The sequence below is a fragment of the Hermetia illucens genome, chromosome 6 (assembly GCF_905115235.1).
Source record: "Hermetia illucens chromosome 6, iHerIll2.2.curated.20191125, whole genome shotgun sequence".
Lineage (NCBI taxonomy): Eukaryota > Metazoa > Arthropoda > Insecta > Diptera > Stratiomyidae > Hermetia > Hermetia illucens.
This window is the reverse complement of record NC_051854.1, coordinates 7,386,181-7,405,284: the sequence shown is the minus strand read 5'-3', so window position 1 is coordinate 7,405,284 and position 19,104 is coordinate 7,386,181. Positions and strand designations below refer to the sequence as shown.

The 19,104-nt window shown below is 44.7% G+C and overlaps 2 protein-coding genes across 7 annotated transcripts in view; one reads left to right on the top strand and one right to left on the bottom strand.

Moving 5' to 3' along the window:
- The window catches only part of LOC119659922 (dipeptidase 1), a 394,749-nt gene that overhangs the window by 54,806 nt on the left and 320,839 nt on the right, over positions 1-19,104 (bottom strand). For 4 of the 5 annotated variants that reach the window (XM_038068255.1, XM_038068254.1, XM_038068256.1 and 1 more), the window contains one exon: positions 13,206-13,393. In XM_038068255.1, coding sequence (XP_037924183.1) covers positions 13,206-13,360 — 155 coding nt within the window. In that variant the 5' untranslated portion in view covers positions 13,361-13,393. Of the gene's footprint in view, positions 1-13,205; positions 13,394-13,689; positions 13,749-19,104 lie in introns of those variants that run through there. The other variant, XM_038068257.1, reaches the window with a different exon arrangement.
- LOC119659923 overlaps positions 1-19,104 on the top strand; it is a 122,042-nt gene that overhangs the window by 86,554 nt on the left and 16,384 nt on the right. The gene's annotated exons all lie outside the window — the stretch shown is intronic.

Below are 19,104 nucleotides of genomic sequence, written 5' to 3'. Positions count from 1 at the left end.
ATAGAGGGTGGCCGCCGGACTTTAGGTACAAAAATATATGAATAATCATCAGTTGTAGTTCGGATTAAAAACATTCGGTCAGTATTTATCCTTGCAGAGGATGTTGAAGAACTCCATGGTCCTCTTCCTAAGATTGAGCGAATCTCCGTTCTGCTACGGGGGCAACATTTTTTTTGCAGTATTTCGCATTGCACAATGCTTTGAAAGCGATTCGACTTCGCTTTCTCTAGAGCTCCAGCCTTTGACTACAGTTCGTCGTTGTCCTGGGATCACCGGAGAATTTAGTCTCGATCAAAATTCCTTCAATTGGGTCTCCCAGGGTACAGCAGGATTCAGACTGAAAAGTATACAGCTCTGATCCAAGAAGGATATCTGATCTCTCTCCAATTCTCCCCCTGGAAGTCAGGGTGTCAACTAACGGGGTGATATCAAGAACTTCACGGCATACGTTACAATTCCCCGAACTGGGCAAATGGGAAGTTGGGGTACAGGTACGCTAAAGTATGGTAGATTTGTATTAATTATAAAGTCGAAGACAGTCTCACCGCTTCCGTTGTGTTTTCGAGCAGACCTAGAATATATACTCCGTATTGGAATCATACCTTATCAATAGGTTGGCTTTGCTCGATGCGATGGTGGGGGCAAAATATTGTTATTTTGTCGGTGGTCCTGGTAAGCCGTGAACCAGGTGAGTCGATTAGTGTCCCCTGTGCTGTTGAATAAAATGTAATATCTGCTCTAGAGCATTTTGATGATTCGGCTTCCTTCGACCTACCCTCAGCATGGTCTACTTGGGTAGGATCTTCATCTACTCCAGCAGTTCATTGGCGACATAGACTGGGTTCAAGTTGTCGTACATATTTGCGAGGTAAAGCATTTTGATCCATCCGTTCCTGAATTTTTTTACCGGAAAGCGGAACAAGATTAACTTGTCGTCTGGAGTTCTTCTTCCATAGTCACTACGCACTTATCCATTGGTGTCCTGGTGTTCAGAAAGCTCAGGAATTGGAAGAGCTTGCGACTGTTCGTGCGTACCTTCGACAACCAATTTCGAACAGAAAGTCTCTTAGCCACATTGCTTAAGGGCTTGACAGCTCGTGCTCAGCCGACCCATCGATGCTGGTTCGCTGTCCACAGGTTGTACTTAGCGTCCGAGGTCTTGCACGTTCTGCTCCTTTTGATATAGACTTTATCATAGGATCAATTGTGGTTGAAGATGGTAGGTTCCACTTTCTGCTAGTCTTTCAATCGTTGATTTTTATATTCCCTGACAATCGCTTTGTTTTTGACAAGACTCCTTTTTGTCCAGATCGTCGACAATGCCAGCCTTTTGATTAAATTTGTGTTAAGAATATGGATGCATTCTGATACCAGCTCTTGGGCATTGACTTCCGGCAGCTAGCATTCTTGTCAGTCCTTGCTTCCTGGGGAAACCTCGACATTGATAGTTTGGGACAGGGATAATATAGCTAGTACTCGTTACATTCAGTTCAAGGACGGCTGAAAATTTCTAGTCTGTCTGCTTCCTCGTTCCCGGTGATCCCTCATGTTAATCCTAGCAACAGGCTCCCACTGAGCTATTTGTAACAGTCAGTCTCTCTTGGCTGGTTACCAGCTACTCGTCTTCCGATGATGCCTGTGTGTCTATTGCTTGGTTTCACAAGTAATCAGGTAAAAATGCTCACTCTAGCTAAACCGGCTATCACGGTAGGGATCTAAATTGAAACCAAAGTTGTCAAAGGAGATAGGAGCCCACAGAGACCACTTTGTCCACGCAATAGGAACAGGTTGTGGTTGTCAGCATATTTTTCTAGCCATATCGAAAAATTTAAGGAATGAGCCTAGACATTTAAGCCAATTGTTCAACTCAAGCTTATTTATTCTAATTAAGGCGCATCCTAAAACGCTTCTATTTTCCTTGATTCAAACAACACCCCAGGAGCTATGAAACCTCCCTTACAGCAAAAGAAGACTTAACAGAAAACACCAAACAATAATATCCATTAGTCTAATACCATTCTCAATTAAGTTGCCCCATTGTACTCTTAGACAGTCCCCCTGTATCTTGCAAAACATCCACTTTGGCTTGCTATGCTATCAGGACCGAAATTTTACCAGAAAAGAGGGCAACACAATACAATGGCAATTAAGGGATTGTTTTCCAAATATTTCTGTAAACGCTCCATAACTGATTCTGTTATCTATTTTGTTTCTTGTTTCGGTGAAAAAGGAACAAAAAACCGAGAAAATAGGTAAAAGGCACGTTTTGTCAGGAATACCTTGAAAACAAGCTGAAAGGGTGATGTTTGTCGGTTTTTCGGTAATTGCTGTTTTGTTTTCAAAAAATGGGGTAGGAGATGGAGTTTCAATTGAAATGAAAATATGTCTTTCTTGATTTTGAAAGATGTTTTTTCCTTATTTTGAATATCTCTTTTAACATTTGTGGCATCGTTTCCCCCGGTAGGCATGTTACCGAAATAAGAAAATGGTTGGAAAATGAGGAAAATGTTTTCAATACTTTCCGTGCTCTTCCCTGAAAAAAGTAGCTCAGATGGAATGGATTGAATAATACATTAACCGACATCGGAAATTTGATTATATCTTGGAGGATATAAAAATCTATTTACAGAATGTTAATAATAAGCAGTCGGCCAGTCCTTAACGGCAAAGTGGGCCAGATGCTTCAGGAATAAAATTATTAAGAGGGAGAAGGGGGTTCTTTGAACCATCAAGTACTCGTTGGGCGCCTTTTCTTCAACATTTTTGCTTCGAAACAAATGACACTGCACCAACTAATTCAAGATGTGGTCCTCATCCTCCTGATAATGTATCTCCAATATAGTGTTCGTTACCGTTGGAAAAATCTTCAAAATAGTTTAGCTACCCGAGCTAGATGTGAGATGTGCGAAATGCTCCCTCATAGTGTCCCCAAATCTGCCTTTGTGGGAATACTACTGAGATATTACTTTATCAGATGTGCTCGTCGTTAAGCCCCCGCGGTCTAAGCGTTTTGAGCCCTTGAGAGACCTTATTTTCATCATCCTGTATTTTAGTAATTACAGACAACTGGAAGCGGGTCTTCTTCTGAGTTCCATTCAAATCTGTCATGTGAAAATATTTTCGATTTTCTTGGTGATTTCAATGGATACCCCTAATCGAAGAGCGGCCCTTTGTTGACCTGCTCAACCCTGGCATGGTATTCAGTATGACCAGAAGTGTGCTTGGCATAGACCAGTATTTTGAAAGGAGTACCAATAAACTTCTCTCCTTTTCTCCCTGACATTATCATGGATGATGGAGTTGGTCCGTTCGGATAAGTATTCACCAGAAACATGACGTCCTCGAACTTAAAAAATTCAATTTCCTCGTTAAGAGTTGTTTTTTTTTTGGTGAAAAGGCAGACTTCAACTACCAGTTATACATCAATTGATGCAGTGCCTACCCTAATAATAACACAGCTAGGATGATGATCATTGCGTACGTTATCTAGGCATTACTAGAAACTCCTCTCTAAAAGATAATTGACCAGTCCAGGATAGTTTTCTATGTGTCGCTTTGAATGACAGGAATGATGGAGGTTTGTTGGCTGCAATTTTCGATACTAAGATAAATAGCTTATTTCGTGAATCAGTTTTCCCTTTCTCAAAGTTTGGTCAAACACGCAACAAAGCACTGAAGAAGGGGAAACTGATTCCCGGAGTAGAAACACACAGTAAAATACATGAGGTAGGGGAGACTGATTCCGGAAATACGGTAATCTTTCTAAGGATTTGTGTAAAACAGAAGCTAGCCTGTCTGTCTATCTATCTTTTTCTGACTGGGAAAAATCCATCATCGATGCCCAACTGGATGGCATTGACAGTAGATCTTGCCTTTCGGAATTCGAACTGCCTGTATGAGCGGAGTTTGCCGATGTCATTTAGCAGGCATATAGACCTATAGGACCAAGGATCACCCAAAGGTTTATTTGGCTTTGGAATTAGTATAAGCTTCTGTTTCCTCCACTTTCCCGAGAAAATCCCATCTTTGAGTCACGTCCTAAATGTTTCAGCGAACCACCATGGAAATGTTTTGACGCCCACTGTCAGTGCTTTATTCGGAATGCCGTCTAAACCAGGGGCTTTATTTTTGGCAATCTTCTTCGGGGCTTCCAGGACTTCTGCAGTGGTTACCTCGGGAATTCCATCGGGATCTATCTGGACAGTGGGTAAGTTCAATTCACTTGAAACTTGTGGGAAGAGAGTACAAATGATATCCATCAGCAAGTCAGGGTTAGTGATGGTAGCGAGCGTTCACCCTTTATTGATGCCATGACTGTCTTGTATACACCTCTCATGATTAAACTTGAACTTACACACTGGGGATCTACTAATACTCGCAATACATCGATAATGATAATAATCGTTGGCGCAACAATCTATATTGGATCAGGGCCTTGAAGCGTGTTAGAGCACTTCATTCAAGATCGTAACGATCGATAGTCTATGCTATTTGTGCCGTCTGCAATTTACAGGTCAGGCATGATTGACATTTCTCCTAAGGATTTAAAGCAGCTTGAATTCGCGACTTTGATTCTTGTATGGCTGCAAATTATGATAGCTTGAATGACACATAGCACGTCAACCAAGAATACACGCCGTCCATGTGGGTTTGCTGAAATCTGTTTTAGCTCTGCAAGACTTTTGGGAACCTTTGCAGTCCTCGTACTCTGTTCTGCACTATATGTTTATTGGACGACCTTCTCGGCAGTTATGTGGACACCTTTGCTCAATGTAGAACTATACACTGCCCGCCCCAGCAATTTAATTTTTCATACCCTCAATTCGGATGTTAGTTTGGCTACATCCTTCGTTGTCGGTGTGTTTCCCCCGAACAATTGTTTTTATGCGACATTTCTCCGAACCCAACTACACGCCGATATATCTGCTGAACTGGATGGTGATGTCCAGCAAGGAGCAAAGTTGGTTCTCGTCTTTGGCATACAATTTGATATCGTCAATATACATTAAATGGCTTTATGTACATTTCGACAATATGCCATGTTTGACTTGGAACCCATATTTGCTTTCATGCAAAAGATGGGATAGTGGATTCAAAGCCAAACAAAACCACAGTGGGCTTAGAGAGTGGCCTTGGAAAATGCCACGCCTGATTGGTATCTCTCCTGATGTTTGTGAGGATACCGATAGCTTCGTGCTCCAATCCTTCATTACTGTTCTCAAGAGAAGAACGAAGTTCGGGTTGATTTTGTACCAGCGTAGCACTTCTAACAATCACGAATGTGATATGGAGTCGAGGGCTGATTTATAATCGATGTGGGCTGTCGAGATATTTCGTTTTAGGTGGACAGCCTGCTTTACAGCGAGTATCGATTATGTTCTTTACAGCCTCGGGAGCCTTTTGCGCATCCTTTTTGCTCCTCAGCTATCAATTTATGAACATTAAGATGTTTTGAGATGTTTGCGCACAGAACTGAAGTGAATACCTTGTAGATGGTAGGAAGACAAGTAATTAATTGGTCGACATTTTAAAGGGCAAGAGACAACCTCTTCCTTGGGGATGAGGAGAGTTATCCCCTTGGTGAAAAATTCTGGAACTAAATCAGGATCGGCAATCATCTGATGAAATTGATTTGCCAATATCCTGTGAGTGTGAATCGCTTCAGCCAGAAATTGTGAATCTTGTCAATTCCTGGCTGTTTCTACGTCGACTTCAGTTACGTCAGGCATGGTCATTTCGGGGAGGGCGTCGTATGAACGCAGAAGGTGTGGGAGCACGCTGCTTCTAAATTGCAACATCTGGATTTGCTTCAAACACTTCTCCAGAAGTTTTCTGCCTGATCCAGATCGAGGTTACTTTACCTATCTGAGCTGGTGAGATTTTTGTAAAATCCCCGTTGGTTCTGGAAGAACAAGGTATTGTCTGTCCCTCGCTGAAAGCTTTTTTGGTACCTAGGGATGCAGTTGGAGTATACCGCAAGTCTTTGCTTCAGCGCCTTGAGGATTTCTTCGATTGGCATATCATTGGAGATAGTTTCCAATGATGTTCGCAACGCATCTGTGCACCGTTGGTGATTTCCAAGAAGTACTTGCGTGACATGGCCAATTTCCTTTCTCAATTTTTCGACTCTACCCAGAACGGTAACGTCCTGCTGCGCATACGATATTGATTATGGAGACGAATAACCGTGGCAGCTGCAACGTAAATCAGGCTGTGAACCTCTGTAGCAGTAATCTCGCTAGCCAAACGACCAGTGAAAATTCTGTCAACGGCAGCAATGATGTTAGTAGTTACCGAAGTAAACTTCAGTTTTGGGATTTTTCGCCTAGCGTCTGGGAGAATCTCAGCATACTCTGTGAATGCCACATGGAATGCGGTCAAAGCCTCATTATAAATTGGGTCGACATCCCCAGTTACTAAGCTTCTCCTGATTACTGGGTTCAGGGAGTGCCTTATAGGCTGAGTATTCGTATTGCTCCTTTATCCAGTCCGGTAAGTTGGTGACTCCAGACCGAGCTCAAGTGAAACTTCGTGGAAAATTTGTTGCCTGGTTATTATTTTCCACTATCACCCGGTATTGATTGACAACGCTCTGCTCCGGAACATGACCTAGTTCCGCGAAGCGGGTTATGAACGCGTCATGGAGTCTGTACCGTGATGGATTTCGTTCTAAATCCGTGACATGGTAATAGGCGCGGACGATAAATTCGTTAAGTTGGTTCGTCCAAACCATACAACGCCTAGGTCTCCCATCTCTGGTGGTTGACGTCATAACCTCCAAAACATCCAAGGGCTAAGAGCCGCTCTAATGTTGTTGAGCGACCCTTAACCGTGTTGGGTACTGTCTTCGTGTCCCTGGAGTCCCATTTAAAGAATTTAAACAAAATTCCCCAATTTTATTCTCACGAATAATTGGGAACCAGTCAGCGCTGCAACAGAGTTTCAATGTTGCAATGCCCCATGGTTACCTCCAAAAGTAGGGAAGGTAGCCGCTGAAATACAGTGCAATTCATCCGATAGGCGCGTCGATTTCTTTACTCCGGATTACGGATTTGTTAAGGAGGTTTACTCACCTAGAAAGGGATAATAGGTTAGGGAAGACGAACACTAATAGAAACGTTCTACTTGGCCGCGGCTACTTATTTACAAGATCATCTTGCGATATTCATCGCTGACCCGGTCGGTCGTGTCATTATCTGGAACCCACGACACGCGACTGATCGCAAGCAGCTTTGCGTTTGCAACTCAGGCGTCATTTTTTGCTTCCCTGATCAGTGCAGAAGCGAATTCCCTTTTATCACGTCGGACACTATGCTGAACTTCCCGGGATTTCCCTCACTATCAAAGTTCGAGTGCGTCACGCCCGCTATCACTCGCAGTGGTCAATGCAGTTTCCAACCCTTTCTTTTCATGGATCCTCTTTCAGGATTCCGCAATCGACTAGACTTTATGTCGCCACTTCGGGACATTGACGACGACTTGCGTGGCTCCAGGGGAAAGAGTATCTTTGTGAGGGGCTCAATGCTAATCCATTTTTCAGAGAAAGGGGGCTGGGGGAGAGTACTCAGTGTATATGCCGTCCAATCAAAAAGATAGCTCTCCCACTCTCGAACGATAACCGGATCATACAAGCGGTCGGTGTTTACTTAGAGGCTCGCAGCTTCCCAGCCTTGCGAGAAACGGTGGACGGAACACGCAGGCGAACGTAAGTGGCAGATGGTGACCCCTTTCGAGATGGCTGTCATGGTCTTCTTGTAATGCACATCCAGGAGACAACACTTAAATTTGTTGCTGATCGCAAACTGCGATATGCTCGTGAGGTGTCGGTCAATTAAAATCCAACTGACCTTACGGCAAGCTTTGTGCCCGAACATTCTGTCAGCAATGACGAGGCGGTTGAAGCTGAAGTAATCTACAAACCTCTCACTATTATCATTACGATCGCCAAGATCGTGCCTTCAATTCACATGTTCGACTAAGGTTGTAAGAGCCTACCTTGGCATTCCGATCGCCCATCACGATCACAATGTCGCCTTTAGGAAGCCTCCCTTGAACTGCATTGTTCGTAGAAATCATCCTTCTGCACTATATCAGTAGTCTGCGTCGTTGCATAGCGTTGTCCAGTTCTGATGCTCTGTAACCAGGAGTGTAATCTTGCCGTAATAAGTCGGCTTTCAGCTCATAGGAGCGCCCCTTATGGTAGCCGTCAGAAACAACTCGACATCGAACTCATATCTCAAATTTCAAAATTTGCGGATTTCTGACCCACAAATTTCTATCCCTTTAAGTCGGCTTTTATGAAAGGCAGGGAACATTTTGAGTGTGATCTGAAACCCTAGGTCTCAGGGAAAATTCCCAAGTTTGGTTGGTTTAATTTCTGAAGACTAGCGCTTCACCACAGCATGATGAGGTTACCAATAGTATCGGAACCTCTCTAAAAAAATGTGCTCGGTTGCAGCGTAATAGGTTAGTCGATAGTGAATGACATCAGAGCGATAAACGTCGTTTAGTTATTGTAAAACCGAAATTGAAGGAAAAGGTTCTTTTGTGAGCCGCCAAGTTAGGAGGTTTTCGCAAGACGGAGGCATTCTTTGTTCATCGTTCACATATGTGCAAACAAATAAACCCTGTCTTTCTAGAGGAAAGAGGTTAAAAGTAGGTTCAGAGTCATAGGCATGTCGAATAACCCAGGATATGCGTTTTTCACATCCAACGCCACCACAGCGCAGCACCCGACAGAAATCAGTGCACCTTTTGCCAGGTTTACCACCATGTTAATTGCGTCCACCGTAGAGTGGGCGCGTCGGAAACCAAACTGGCGTTCTGACAAATCATTGCTGGCTTCGACGATGGGCAGGAGTCTGTTGTAGATGACTCTCTCCATCATCCTCCCCATTGTATCCAACAGGCAGATAGGACGATACGACGCTGGGTTTCCAGGTGGCTTGCCAGGCTTCGGAAGCAACACCAACTTTTGCTTTTTCCACTGGGCAGGGAATATTCCTTCTTTTAGGCACGTTCGAAGGTGTTGGCGAATAGGTCGGGCCTAGTCTTCACTGCCAGTTTCAAAGCTCGGTTGGGGATGTCATCCAAACCTGGGGCCTTGTTGTCACCGAACCTACCACATATTTCCCTGCAGCTCCTCCACAGTTACAGGCGGTATTATGCCGTCATTTAGCTGGACAAAAATTTGCCTTCCCCTATTTTCGTGGTAAGGGAACAGAGCGGTAACAATCTGTTTCAGGAGGCGCGGACAGGTCACCTGGGGTGATTTCCGCAGCCTTTTCATCACCACTCTGTAAGCCTCGCCCCAAGGGCTTATGTCGGCATGGTCGCACAGCTGTTTGAAGCACTTATTTTTGCTCCTCCGAATGGCTTCCTTTAGGCGGCCACGCAATTGCTTGTGTGTTTCCTCTCGACCGTCCCCACCGGGTTTTCCCCTGAGCCTCTGGTAAAGCCTCCTTGCCCGAAAATATGCGGCTCGCAAACTTGCGATTTCGTTGTTGCACCAGTAGTTGGGTTGCCTACTGGGGAGCAATCGCCTTCTGGGCATAGTAGCATCGCATACTTCCGTCACCCATCGAGTGATGTGGGTGGCTTTCTCTCCAGCCGTACCATTCAGGGATATGTCGGATTTGAGCACCGCGGAGCACCCGAAAGCTTTCACTGTCCAGCCAAGCATAACACCCGGCATTCTGCGAAAACTCTTTTTCGAGCTCGATCCGCCCTTGATCTCTATGCAGATTGCCTGGTGGTCGCTGTGAGTATAGTCCTCACTGACATGCCAAGCGATTCTACTGGCTAAAGTGGCACTCACGTATGTCAGGTCCACTATAGACCCCAGGCACCTTCCCCGGAAAGTGTACGAAGACACAACATTCGCCAGTACCACGTCCAGCTCCGGGAATGCTTCGAGGAGAACACGTCCCCTGGCATTAGTTATCCGACTGCCCCATTCAAGAGCCCACGCATTGAAATCGCCTCCTATTATGATTGCCCAACGTCCTCTTGCATCCAAAACAAGAGCGACAAGCATCTGCTCATACTCGACGGGTGTAGCGCTGGGTGGAGCACAGCAGCTGTAGATGTGGATGCCCTTCACCTCCGCTCTGATGAAGCCCTCCTCCGAGTGCTCCATTATTTCTTCGAAGGCTTGTTCTCCACAAGTCCATAGCGCTGCTTGGCCCGTTTGGTATTTGACCCAAACGCTGCCATCGTGGTTTCGGTATGGTTCATTTAGTATGGCCACATCGATGTTTTTCTCTCGGATGGTTTGGACGATTCCGTAGCCTACACAATGACGAAATCTATGAGCGATTCCATGACCGTCCGGTTGTGGATAAAATCCGGCTCAATAGGTTACGGTGGGCGGGTCACTTAATCCGTATGGATGAAGATGATCCCACCCGGAAAGTCTATAAGGACAATATCTATGGTAGGAAAAGAAGACGAGGCAGACCCTGCCTAAGATGGAGCGATGGCGTGGGCCAGGACGCCAGACAGCTTTTAGGGATATCGAATTGGTGGACCTCGGCGCAAAACCGGGATGTCTGGATTTCCTTATTAAGGCAGGCCTAGACCGGATACCGGTTGTTGCGCCGTTGATGATGATGATGATGATGGTTTGCGCGAGTAGATCCTACGCCGCCTCGCAGTGGTTGAGGTTGATTTGTATCAACCTCCTCTGCGATTTGTGCTAAGGGCTCTCCTGTATTCCGGGCACCTGCTGCTGCCTGCAATGTGCCGATGATCCACACCCTCCTTTTCTTTGCACAGCAGACAATTGGGGTCAGTTCCGCAGTCCTTGCTGATATGGCCTTCCACTCCGCATCTCCTGCATTGCTTTGACCTGCCATTTGGACTAGTGCATGCCTTCAAAATGTGACCAAAGCCAAGGCATCTAAAGCACCGTTTTAACGCCACCTGCTCCCTAAGGCGACACATAACCCAGCCTATTCTCACTCTCCCTGCTGCTAACAGTTCGAGTGCGTTCTCCACTGGTAGGCTGATGATGGCGGTTTGTGTTCCCCCATAGGCTTTCCTTAGCGTTTTCACCACTCACTCTTGTAGTCCGGCAAGATCGAACTGTTTCTCCAACGCTTCGCGAATCTCCTCCTTCGTCGTGATTTCATCTATATCTTTGCAGATTATAGTGATCTCCGGCCTGCTAGCTCTTATGTCGGCTTCCTGCCCTAAAGTCTTTCCGATTTGGCTTAAGAATATGTCCGCGGTTACATCCTTGGATTTCTTAAGCTCCAACATAAAATCTCCCTTCTGGGACCGTCTAATGCGGCTGACGTTGTCTCCCAAATTGGTGAGTTCGGGGTCTGCCTTCACTTTCCTGAGAATGTCGGCGTATGACTCTTCGCCTCGTTTGGAAATGAAAATCACCTCTGGTCTTGTCTTCCTCAGATCATTTCTTTCCCGCGGTTCTACCTTCCTCCAAGTTTCCGCATCCGCCTTTGAAGGTTCAATCCCTTTTCTCGAGGTAGCCACTGCAATATTTTCACTGGCAGCTTCAGACGTATTTTTCATGAACTCCTCCTTTTTGGGAGTTGAGTCCTTTTTTCTTTTCGGGGTTTGCTGGCCTGTTGAGTCATTCAGCTTCTCGCGCGGCCTCTTCCCCGGTTTGTCCCCTTTTGTGTTTTGAACCGGCGTTACTTGAGTTGCCTGGTTCACTTTTCCCGTCGGCAACTTCACTACTCGTTCATCCTGGGCCTTGCCGTACGCCAAACGGATGCCTCTTATCATGGCCCTTATATTTTGGTGAATGTTCCTGTGCTCCTTTATAAACTCACACAGCTCCATGATCTTTTTACCGAGAGCAATAAAGGCAGCTCCACACTGATCATTGCCCAAAACATCGCTCGGGTGAATCGGCGTCAGTGATTCTTCCTCATCGAAGACTCCCGCTATACGCTTCCCACTGGGGGTAGCGATCGTGAGGGCTTGTGCTCGTATGGGAGGAGATTTGCGAAAAATCGAGCTCCTTCTGAACGGGTCCATCACTGGAGCCAGTTCAAGTTCCTCCCGTACGCCTGTAACATTAGATGCCACAGTAGCCAAGGTTCCCACAACTGAGACACTGCGGTCGTTGGATATCGACGGCCGGGAGCCCGCTTGCTCATTCCCAAAAACCACCGGTACTGGGTTTCCGAAGCCCTGCACCGTAACTTCTTTCTTCTTCTACTCCTCCATGTTTGGTTTTATTTCTGGGTATCCTTCCCATAGCCAATTTTTATACACGGGTAGGCGTTTACTTCCCACCTACCCGGCCTGCGCATAAACATGCCCATACACATCTCCGGATGCGTGCATGTGCATGGTCATGACACATTCGCCGAGCATTCCCTTAACCGCACGAAGGGACGCGCCTGATGGGAGATTTGGCAACTCCACACAAGCAACTATCTTAAATTGTTATCTCAGAGAACTACACCGGATTTCAATGAGGTCGCAAACCCCCATTATGAGAAGCCAAACAACTCTGAAATAATAACTTTGCGATCCATATGGGGGGAACCAATGATGAATTTCCCATTTGGTTCAGCGCCAGTTACAGACGTTATCGGGCAATAAATTGATATGTATTCCTTTCCGCTAGGTAGTTTAAAGGTATGCCCTTATTACGCCTCCATTTTGTGAGTTTAAATGGAGGAGATATAATTTGGCATAATGATTACTACGAAATTCTACCCATCCACACAATTGTTTTGTATAAGATGGACATTGGCTACAGCTTATATGATGGTCATATATAACTGCTAACATATCCTTCCCCATATCGAAATGATAAATATGCATGGATTAGAATTTCAGTTCGCTGAGGAGCGAATAATTTACTGAAAGCCACGGCTCAAATTTCCAGGCGTGGTTTCGATTTTATTTCCAATTAATCATTCAAATTTGCATAAAACCAAATTAGAAATAGCTTCTGCACTGTCAAAAGCTGTCCTTCCACATCAGAATCTAACAAGCTCTTATCAATTTAACAAGCTCTAATCGATACCAACTCCATTAATTAGGTTTTGATGAAGCTCTCATTATATTATCAAAATATTTTCGGTTAATTTGAATAAAATGATAATGAGTTAGTAGCAGGGACTGATAAATATGTTAGAGTTCGCCTGGAAAAGTCAGGATGTCAGTTTCGCGGGGTAATTATAAAAATAGATAGTTTTGCTGGTTTATTATTAGGTACTTACCCGTCTATTAAAGGCACTTCTTTTAAAATTTTCCTAACGCGTTGCAAGCGATCTTCGAAGTTTTTAGCTAGACATACAGGAGCTAAGAAATTTACTATTGTTAACCAGCATAGACCACAAAGCACGAAGCCTTTGTGATACTTGCGCGATTTCATTGCCTTATTGAAAGTCGTGTGGTTACATTACATCTGAAAAAGGAGAGAAAAAAAGATATTTGAAAAAATCTGTTTATTGATTATTAAGATTGAAAGTTAAGTCCTCGAAGGAAGCTTGATTACACAAATAACCAGAAAATATTCAATAAACTTCAAAACTTCTGGATCTCTTTACAACTCCCACTCCCCAATCATCCGAAAACCAAATCACAACCCCCACACAATCCAAGTAACTTCACTGTTGTCCTCCTTACGGCAATTTTCCGTTGAAACTCTGTTGATATTGTCCTAAACAAGCTCATCACAATCAGTAATGGTATTCCAGTCACCTCCGCACTTTTGTTGTTCCCTGTTTCAGGCGCTGGGAAGGTACTTTCGACGCCACAAAGTAGCTTCCCAGCTCGGCCACATTGTTTACACTAAGTTAACAGCAACCATTACGTGACAATATCGACTTGCACCCCTCCCGGTTTCCGATATGTGTGAAAATTAAATTTACTTTTGGTTCAATAAATAATTCCGGTGCAGCGGAGACGTGTGGTCTGTGGAGTCAAAAGCTATTTGAATTTTACATGGGGGTTGTGTTGCCAATTTTTCCGGAACTTGATGTATTGAAGGAATTGAAGATAGTTCGTGATAGCCTAGTTGATAGCTCCTCCATTCCATCACAAGAAACGCCTACACTCCTACCTCTCAGAAAAAATGGGAAGGGATCCTCAAACTACCCAAGATACTGGGAGAAGTCAGGGACATCTGTTTCCTGTCCCACTCCAATTACCCTTATCAATATCAAAGCATCTGTAAATGTTTACAAACTACAAGCCATAAGATAGCAACACTTGTCGGTCCTCTGAAACTTTAATGAAATCGATACTATCAGCAAAATGAGGTTTATCGAACAGGTGAGGCAATTACGCTCATCCCCCGATACTTGAGCGGAAGTAGCACACGAAATGCTTACCAAGCGTACATAGTGCGGAAAACAAAACCAACATTGAAGTTTGCTGAATATTGAATGAGTCAGGAGTTGGTAAAAACCGGGGGAATGTACATATTCCGCTTGCATTATTTACTGTTGTCTGGGATTACTAATGAATGTCGTGCTAGAGATCCTCAGAAAGAAGTTTCGTGGAAGTTTTGATTCCTGCGGTTACTGATATTGAGTGATTAATGCATGTGAGCAAATGGCACGATGGCGGAGGGTTGAGGGAGGATAATGATGGGAAAGGGCGCTTGCAGTTGAAGTTTGTGCAGCACTCGAGTGAAAAGTAAGTGCTTCAAACTATAAAATTCTTGAATAGTTGATATTAACTGCAAGAATATGCGCGTTGGCAACCATCTTGATAAAAATTGAAATTGGCGCCCAATGTGGGATAACTCCAGATACAATTCACACTGAAAATGTTGGTTTGCGTTTTAGGCATCTTTTGGCAGACGGCATTTAGTATGTCGAGATATGGAAAAACAAGAAAATCGTATCTTTAAAAATTTCACATTAGTGCTGTCCCTTAGAAGCAATGAACTGCGCCTCGTGGTAATGGACATAAAGATGTTAGTTGAATCAAAGCGACATAATGCATCATGATCACAGCGCTAAAGAAGGAAGAGTCTTCAATGGTATGATCATGTAATTCGCGTTGATGAGAGCTTACTTGCTAACATTGTTCTGATGTTTTCTAGAAATGTCAAAACTGACACCGGCTTTAGAAAGTACTAACCGAGACCTTTCATTTGATAGCCCACATGACTGCATTTGATGAAAAAAATTCACACCCCCTTTTGCATATATGGGGATCCCCCCCCCCCCCCCCCTCCTAAATTCGATATAGAATGATGTAACTCACGGTATGCACGGGCGTTCACAGTTGCCACGTTTCGACCAAATTTGGAGTGAATCGGTGCAACCATCTGCAACCATCTCCGAGAAAAATTCGTGTGACGGACAGACGGATAGCAAAAGTACGAACTCGTCCAGATGCTATTGTCATCTCTAGTAGGGGTAACCTGTCCTACGCGGAGATACTCAGAAAGGTCAAAGCTGATCTCGACCTAAAAGATCTGAGCGGAAATGTCAACAGAATCCGAAGAACCCAGAAAGGGGGTCTAATGTCCGAGCTGAAAAGATAAAACGTAGGCAAAACCAATGACTTTCGCGCTCAAGTGAAGTGAAAAACTTGTTTGGAGAGAATGTCGCAGTGCACGCCCAAAAATATGAGATCTACATACAATATAGGATCTCGATGAAGTAACATCGAAAGGAGAATTCAAGTTGGAAGACCTTACCGAGGAGTCTATTGTGGATTTACAAAAAATTTATGGTGGTTTAGTGTTAGTTTAGTTTAGTTAACTGGGGGGAGTCGCAGCTCTGAGCACTCAGGCCATTATTAGGTCCATTGTACTATCCTCGTAAGTTGCCTATTCAATGGCTTCCCACCTACAGTGCTCGCAGGCTTTAGCGAATCTGAGAACATTCTCAAGAGGCAGAGAGTGTACAGATTCTTCATTGAAGAAAACCATGCCAAGGTGTCTTCGTCTGAGATCTGAGGATGCCGGGCAGCTGCATAAAAAGTGCAGGGCTGTCTCCTCCTCCTCCTCACATTGGCTGCACACAGCCGAAACCACTACTCCAATCTTCTCCATATAGTAGTTTAAGGAGCAGTGTCCTGTCAAAAGCCCTACTAGGGTTTTCATGTCCCACTTCTTAAGGGACAACAAAAATGGCGCTCTAGTGGCCCTAGGCTCCTTCACAACGATTTTTGTTTGCCGGCAAGGGTCCAAATTTCTCCACTCGGCTGCGTGAATTCTTGCAATTTCACCCTTCAGAGTAGACTTGACAGTAGATGGTCGGATTCCAAGAGCTGGTTCTGGCCCCACCATTGTGGATCCTGACCCTCGGCGAGCCAGTCTATCAGCCTCCTCATTACCGGCGATGTTAGAGTGCCCAGGCACCCACATCAGGAATGTTTCGTTCAGTCGGCCAAGTTTCAGCAGCACCTGATGACAACTTCACACCAACTGGCTTGATATGTTGTTGCCATTTACATAGTGCCGATAATGCCGTCCGACTGTCGGAACAGATTCCAATGGTGCGACCCCTCCATTTTTGTCGCAGACATTCTTCTGCTGCCAATGAAATGGCATATATCTCCGCCTGGAATATAGTCGTCATTTTTCTGGATTTATGGTGGTACTCAAAGCAGAGGTAGCGTAGAAGTTATTGGCGACCGGAATAGTTCGAATTGGATGGGTTGTCTGCCGCTTAAGAGATCAAACTTCACTAAAGAGGTGCTTTAAATGCCCCATGTTGGACCCTTCACAAAGGTATGCACCAGCAGCATTGATCGATCCGTTTGATGCAGAAGATAGAAAGATAGAAAGACCATATTGCCAGGGAGTGCAATAGGGACCCCAAATGTTTATTATGCGAAGTAAAAGAGGGACAGGATAACCGGCATATTGCCGGAAATGGCTAATATCCGGAGTTTGGGAAGGCTCCAGCTTAGTGCAATGAGAAAATGAGGTTTATCCAAATAAACCTCAATCATTGCAGGGTCGCTCAGGATTTACTTAAGTAGACCACATTCGAATCTGAGATGGAAATTGCCATCATAATTGAACCGTATTGAAACCGTCACGGTGGCGTATAGGTTACAGTTTCGACTGGTGGAGCGGTGATATGGGCTTGCGGTTGACAGGCCATACAATGTACTGCAAGTCAGGCAGCCGTTGGCTTTGTGTGGACGAAAATAAGTAATTGCATTTTTCTCCTCTTCTCTGCCTTTTACAGTTAATTGTGTATAGGTGCAATCATTCTCAACACCAGATTTTCTGATACCAGCACTTTTCCTGGAGTCTCCTCTAGGTTCCTAGTTTCTTCCACAAATCTTGGACAATAGAAGAATGCATACTCTGGGTCCTCTGGGACTCTATCGCAGTTTGAACAATCGGGTGAGGAATCCAGTTTTAACCTGGGCAGGTACTGGCGATATCCTCCAGACCCCATGAGAAACTGGATAAGATTATAGTTGATCTCACCGTGTCGTCTATCCAACCACTTGATGGCAAGGATGAGCCCGTAAGTCCACCGACTCTTTTCCGCACGTTTCCAAAGTTCTAACTATCTATTTACTCTCTCCTTCCCAGGGTTCTTCGTCTGAGATATGTTAGAGATTGGCTCCCCATTGTATATGTTGGCTATCTCATTGTCAAAAGTCAATTGGCATTATTCCCGAAATGACGAATGCTGCATCATCTGAGACAATTCTGAAGACAGAGCATACCTTAGGACTGTCCTCCTGTAGACTGCACTTAGTTTATTGGCTTTAATTGACATCTCTAACGCTTCTCTCCGAACTGCTGTCGCATAGAATACGATCGATCTCAGCACCCCGGCTATAAGCTACCTAGAGGTATCGCGCGGCCCTCCCACGTTCGGCATCATCCTTGACGGCCTTACTTGTAGTTTTGTCGCACACATACTGCGTGTGTTACCAACAACTGAGCTTCACATGTATCGCCACTCTTCAGTATTTGATGATCGGCTTTGAAGTGATGATATGGTTTCCAATTCTAATACAGGCGTAATTTCTCTTTCGGCGCTTAATGATGAGGATCGCTTCCATCTTTTTCTCCGCAAGTGTCAGCTGAGAGCTCTCTAGCCAACACTTAACAGCACTAATTGCTTCGCCTGAGTACCATTACCAGTGCTATGCCGTCGGCGTAACTCATCGCTGTGGCTTACTCCAACGTTGCACATAATGTCCGCAGCAGTGCGCCCAATGCCCTGCGGGATAGCCGCAGAAACAACGTATTCCTACGCTCTGCCTTCGGAACAATACCCGGACTTCCTTTCAGCTAAATAACAATCGACGATAGCAGTGGGATAGACGGGACTACTAATGTTTATCAGGGACCTTTTATCAGATTTCCAACTGGCCGAATTGAATGCATTTTTCACGTTCAGGATTACTGCTTTGCAATATTTACGGCTACCACCTTTTCCGTGAATTGCGTCTTCGACCAAGCCAGTAACCAATTTAGTGGTTGACCTGGCCTAACGGATGCCGATCTGAAGGGCCTCCTTGACTATCAACAACCGGGAGTAATCTATTATAAACTACCCACTCTAACGTTTTCCCCACTGTGTCCAGAAGCCATATGGGTCTGTATGAGGATGGTTTACCTGGAAGTTGACCAGATTTACCAACTTCTGCCGCTTTCTTGTGCAAAATTGTTTTTCATCAAATATAGTCATGTGGGGTATCAAATGAAAGGTCTCGATTAGTACTTTTCAAAACTTAGTTGCTGCAGCCAAGCTTAGGTCAGAATATTGAACTTTTTGAGTTAAATATTGGTCACAATCATATCATATTGTGTGTAAAAGAGCAAATAACATCTTCAGTCATGCTATTCCCAGCGTAGAGGTGGGACACCGATTTGGTGCCTCTGCGAATATGAGACTCCCACTCGTCCTTTCCTTGAACGGAAATATTTTGGAAAGACAACAGCTTTTGTCTGCAAGTAGATGCTAAATGTTAGAAGATGTGCAATACCGATGAAGAAGTGAATTGAGATGGCAGAGAACGAGTGCCAACATGACTTCACAGACCGAGGGTCTATGCGGTATGGCCAGCAAGCCTCGCCTGTTCGAAGGACTGCAGGAGATCGTGCTTTTGTTGTTACTCTCTAAGCACTCTAGAGACTACATCGCATCTCTGTCCTCATTACCTATAACCACTTGAAGG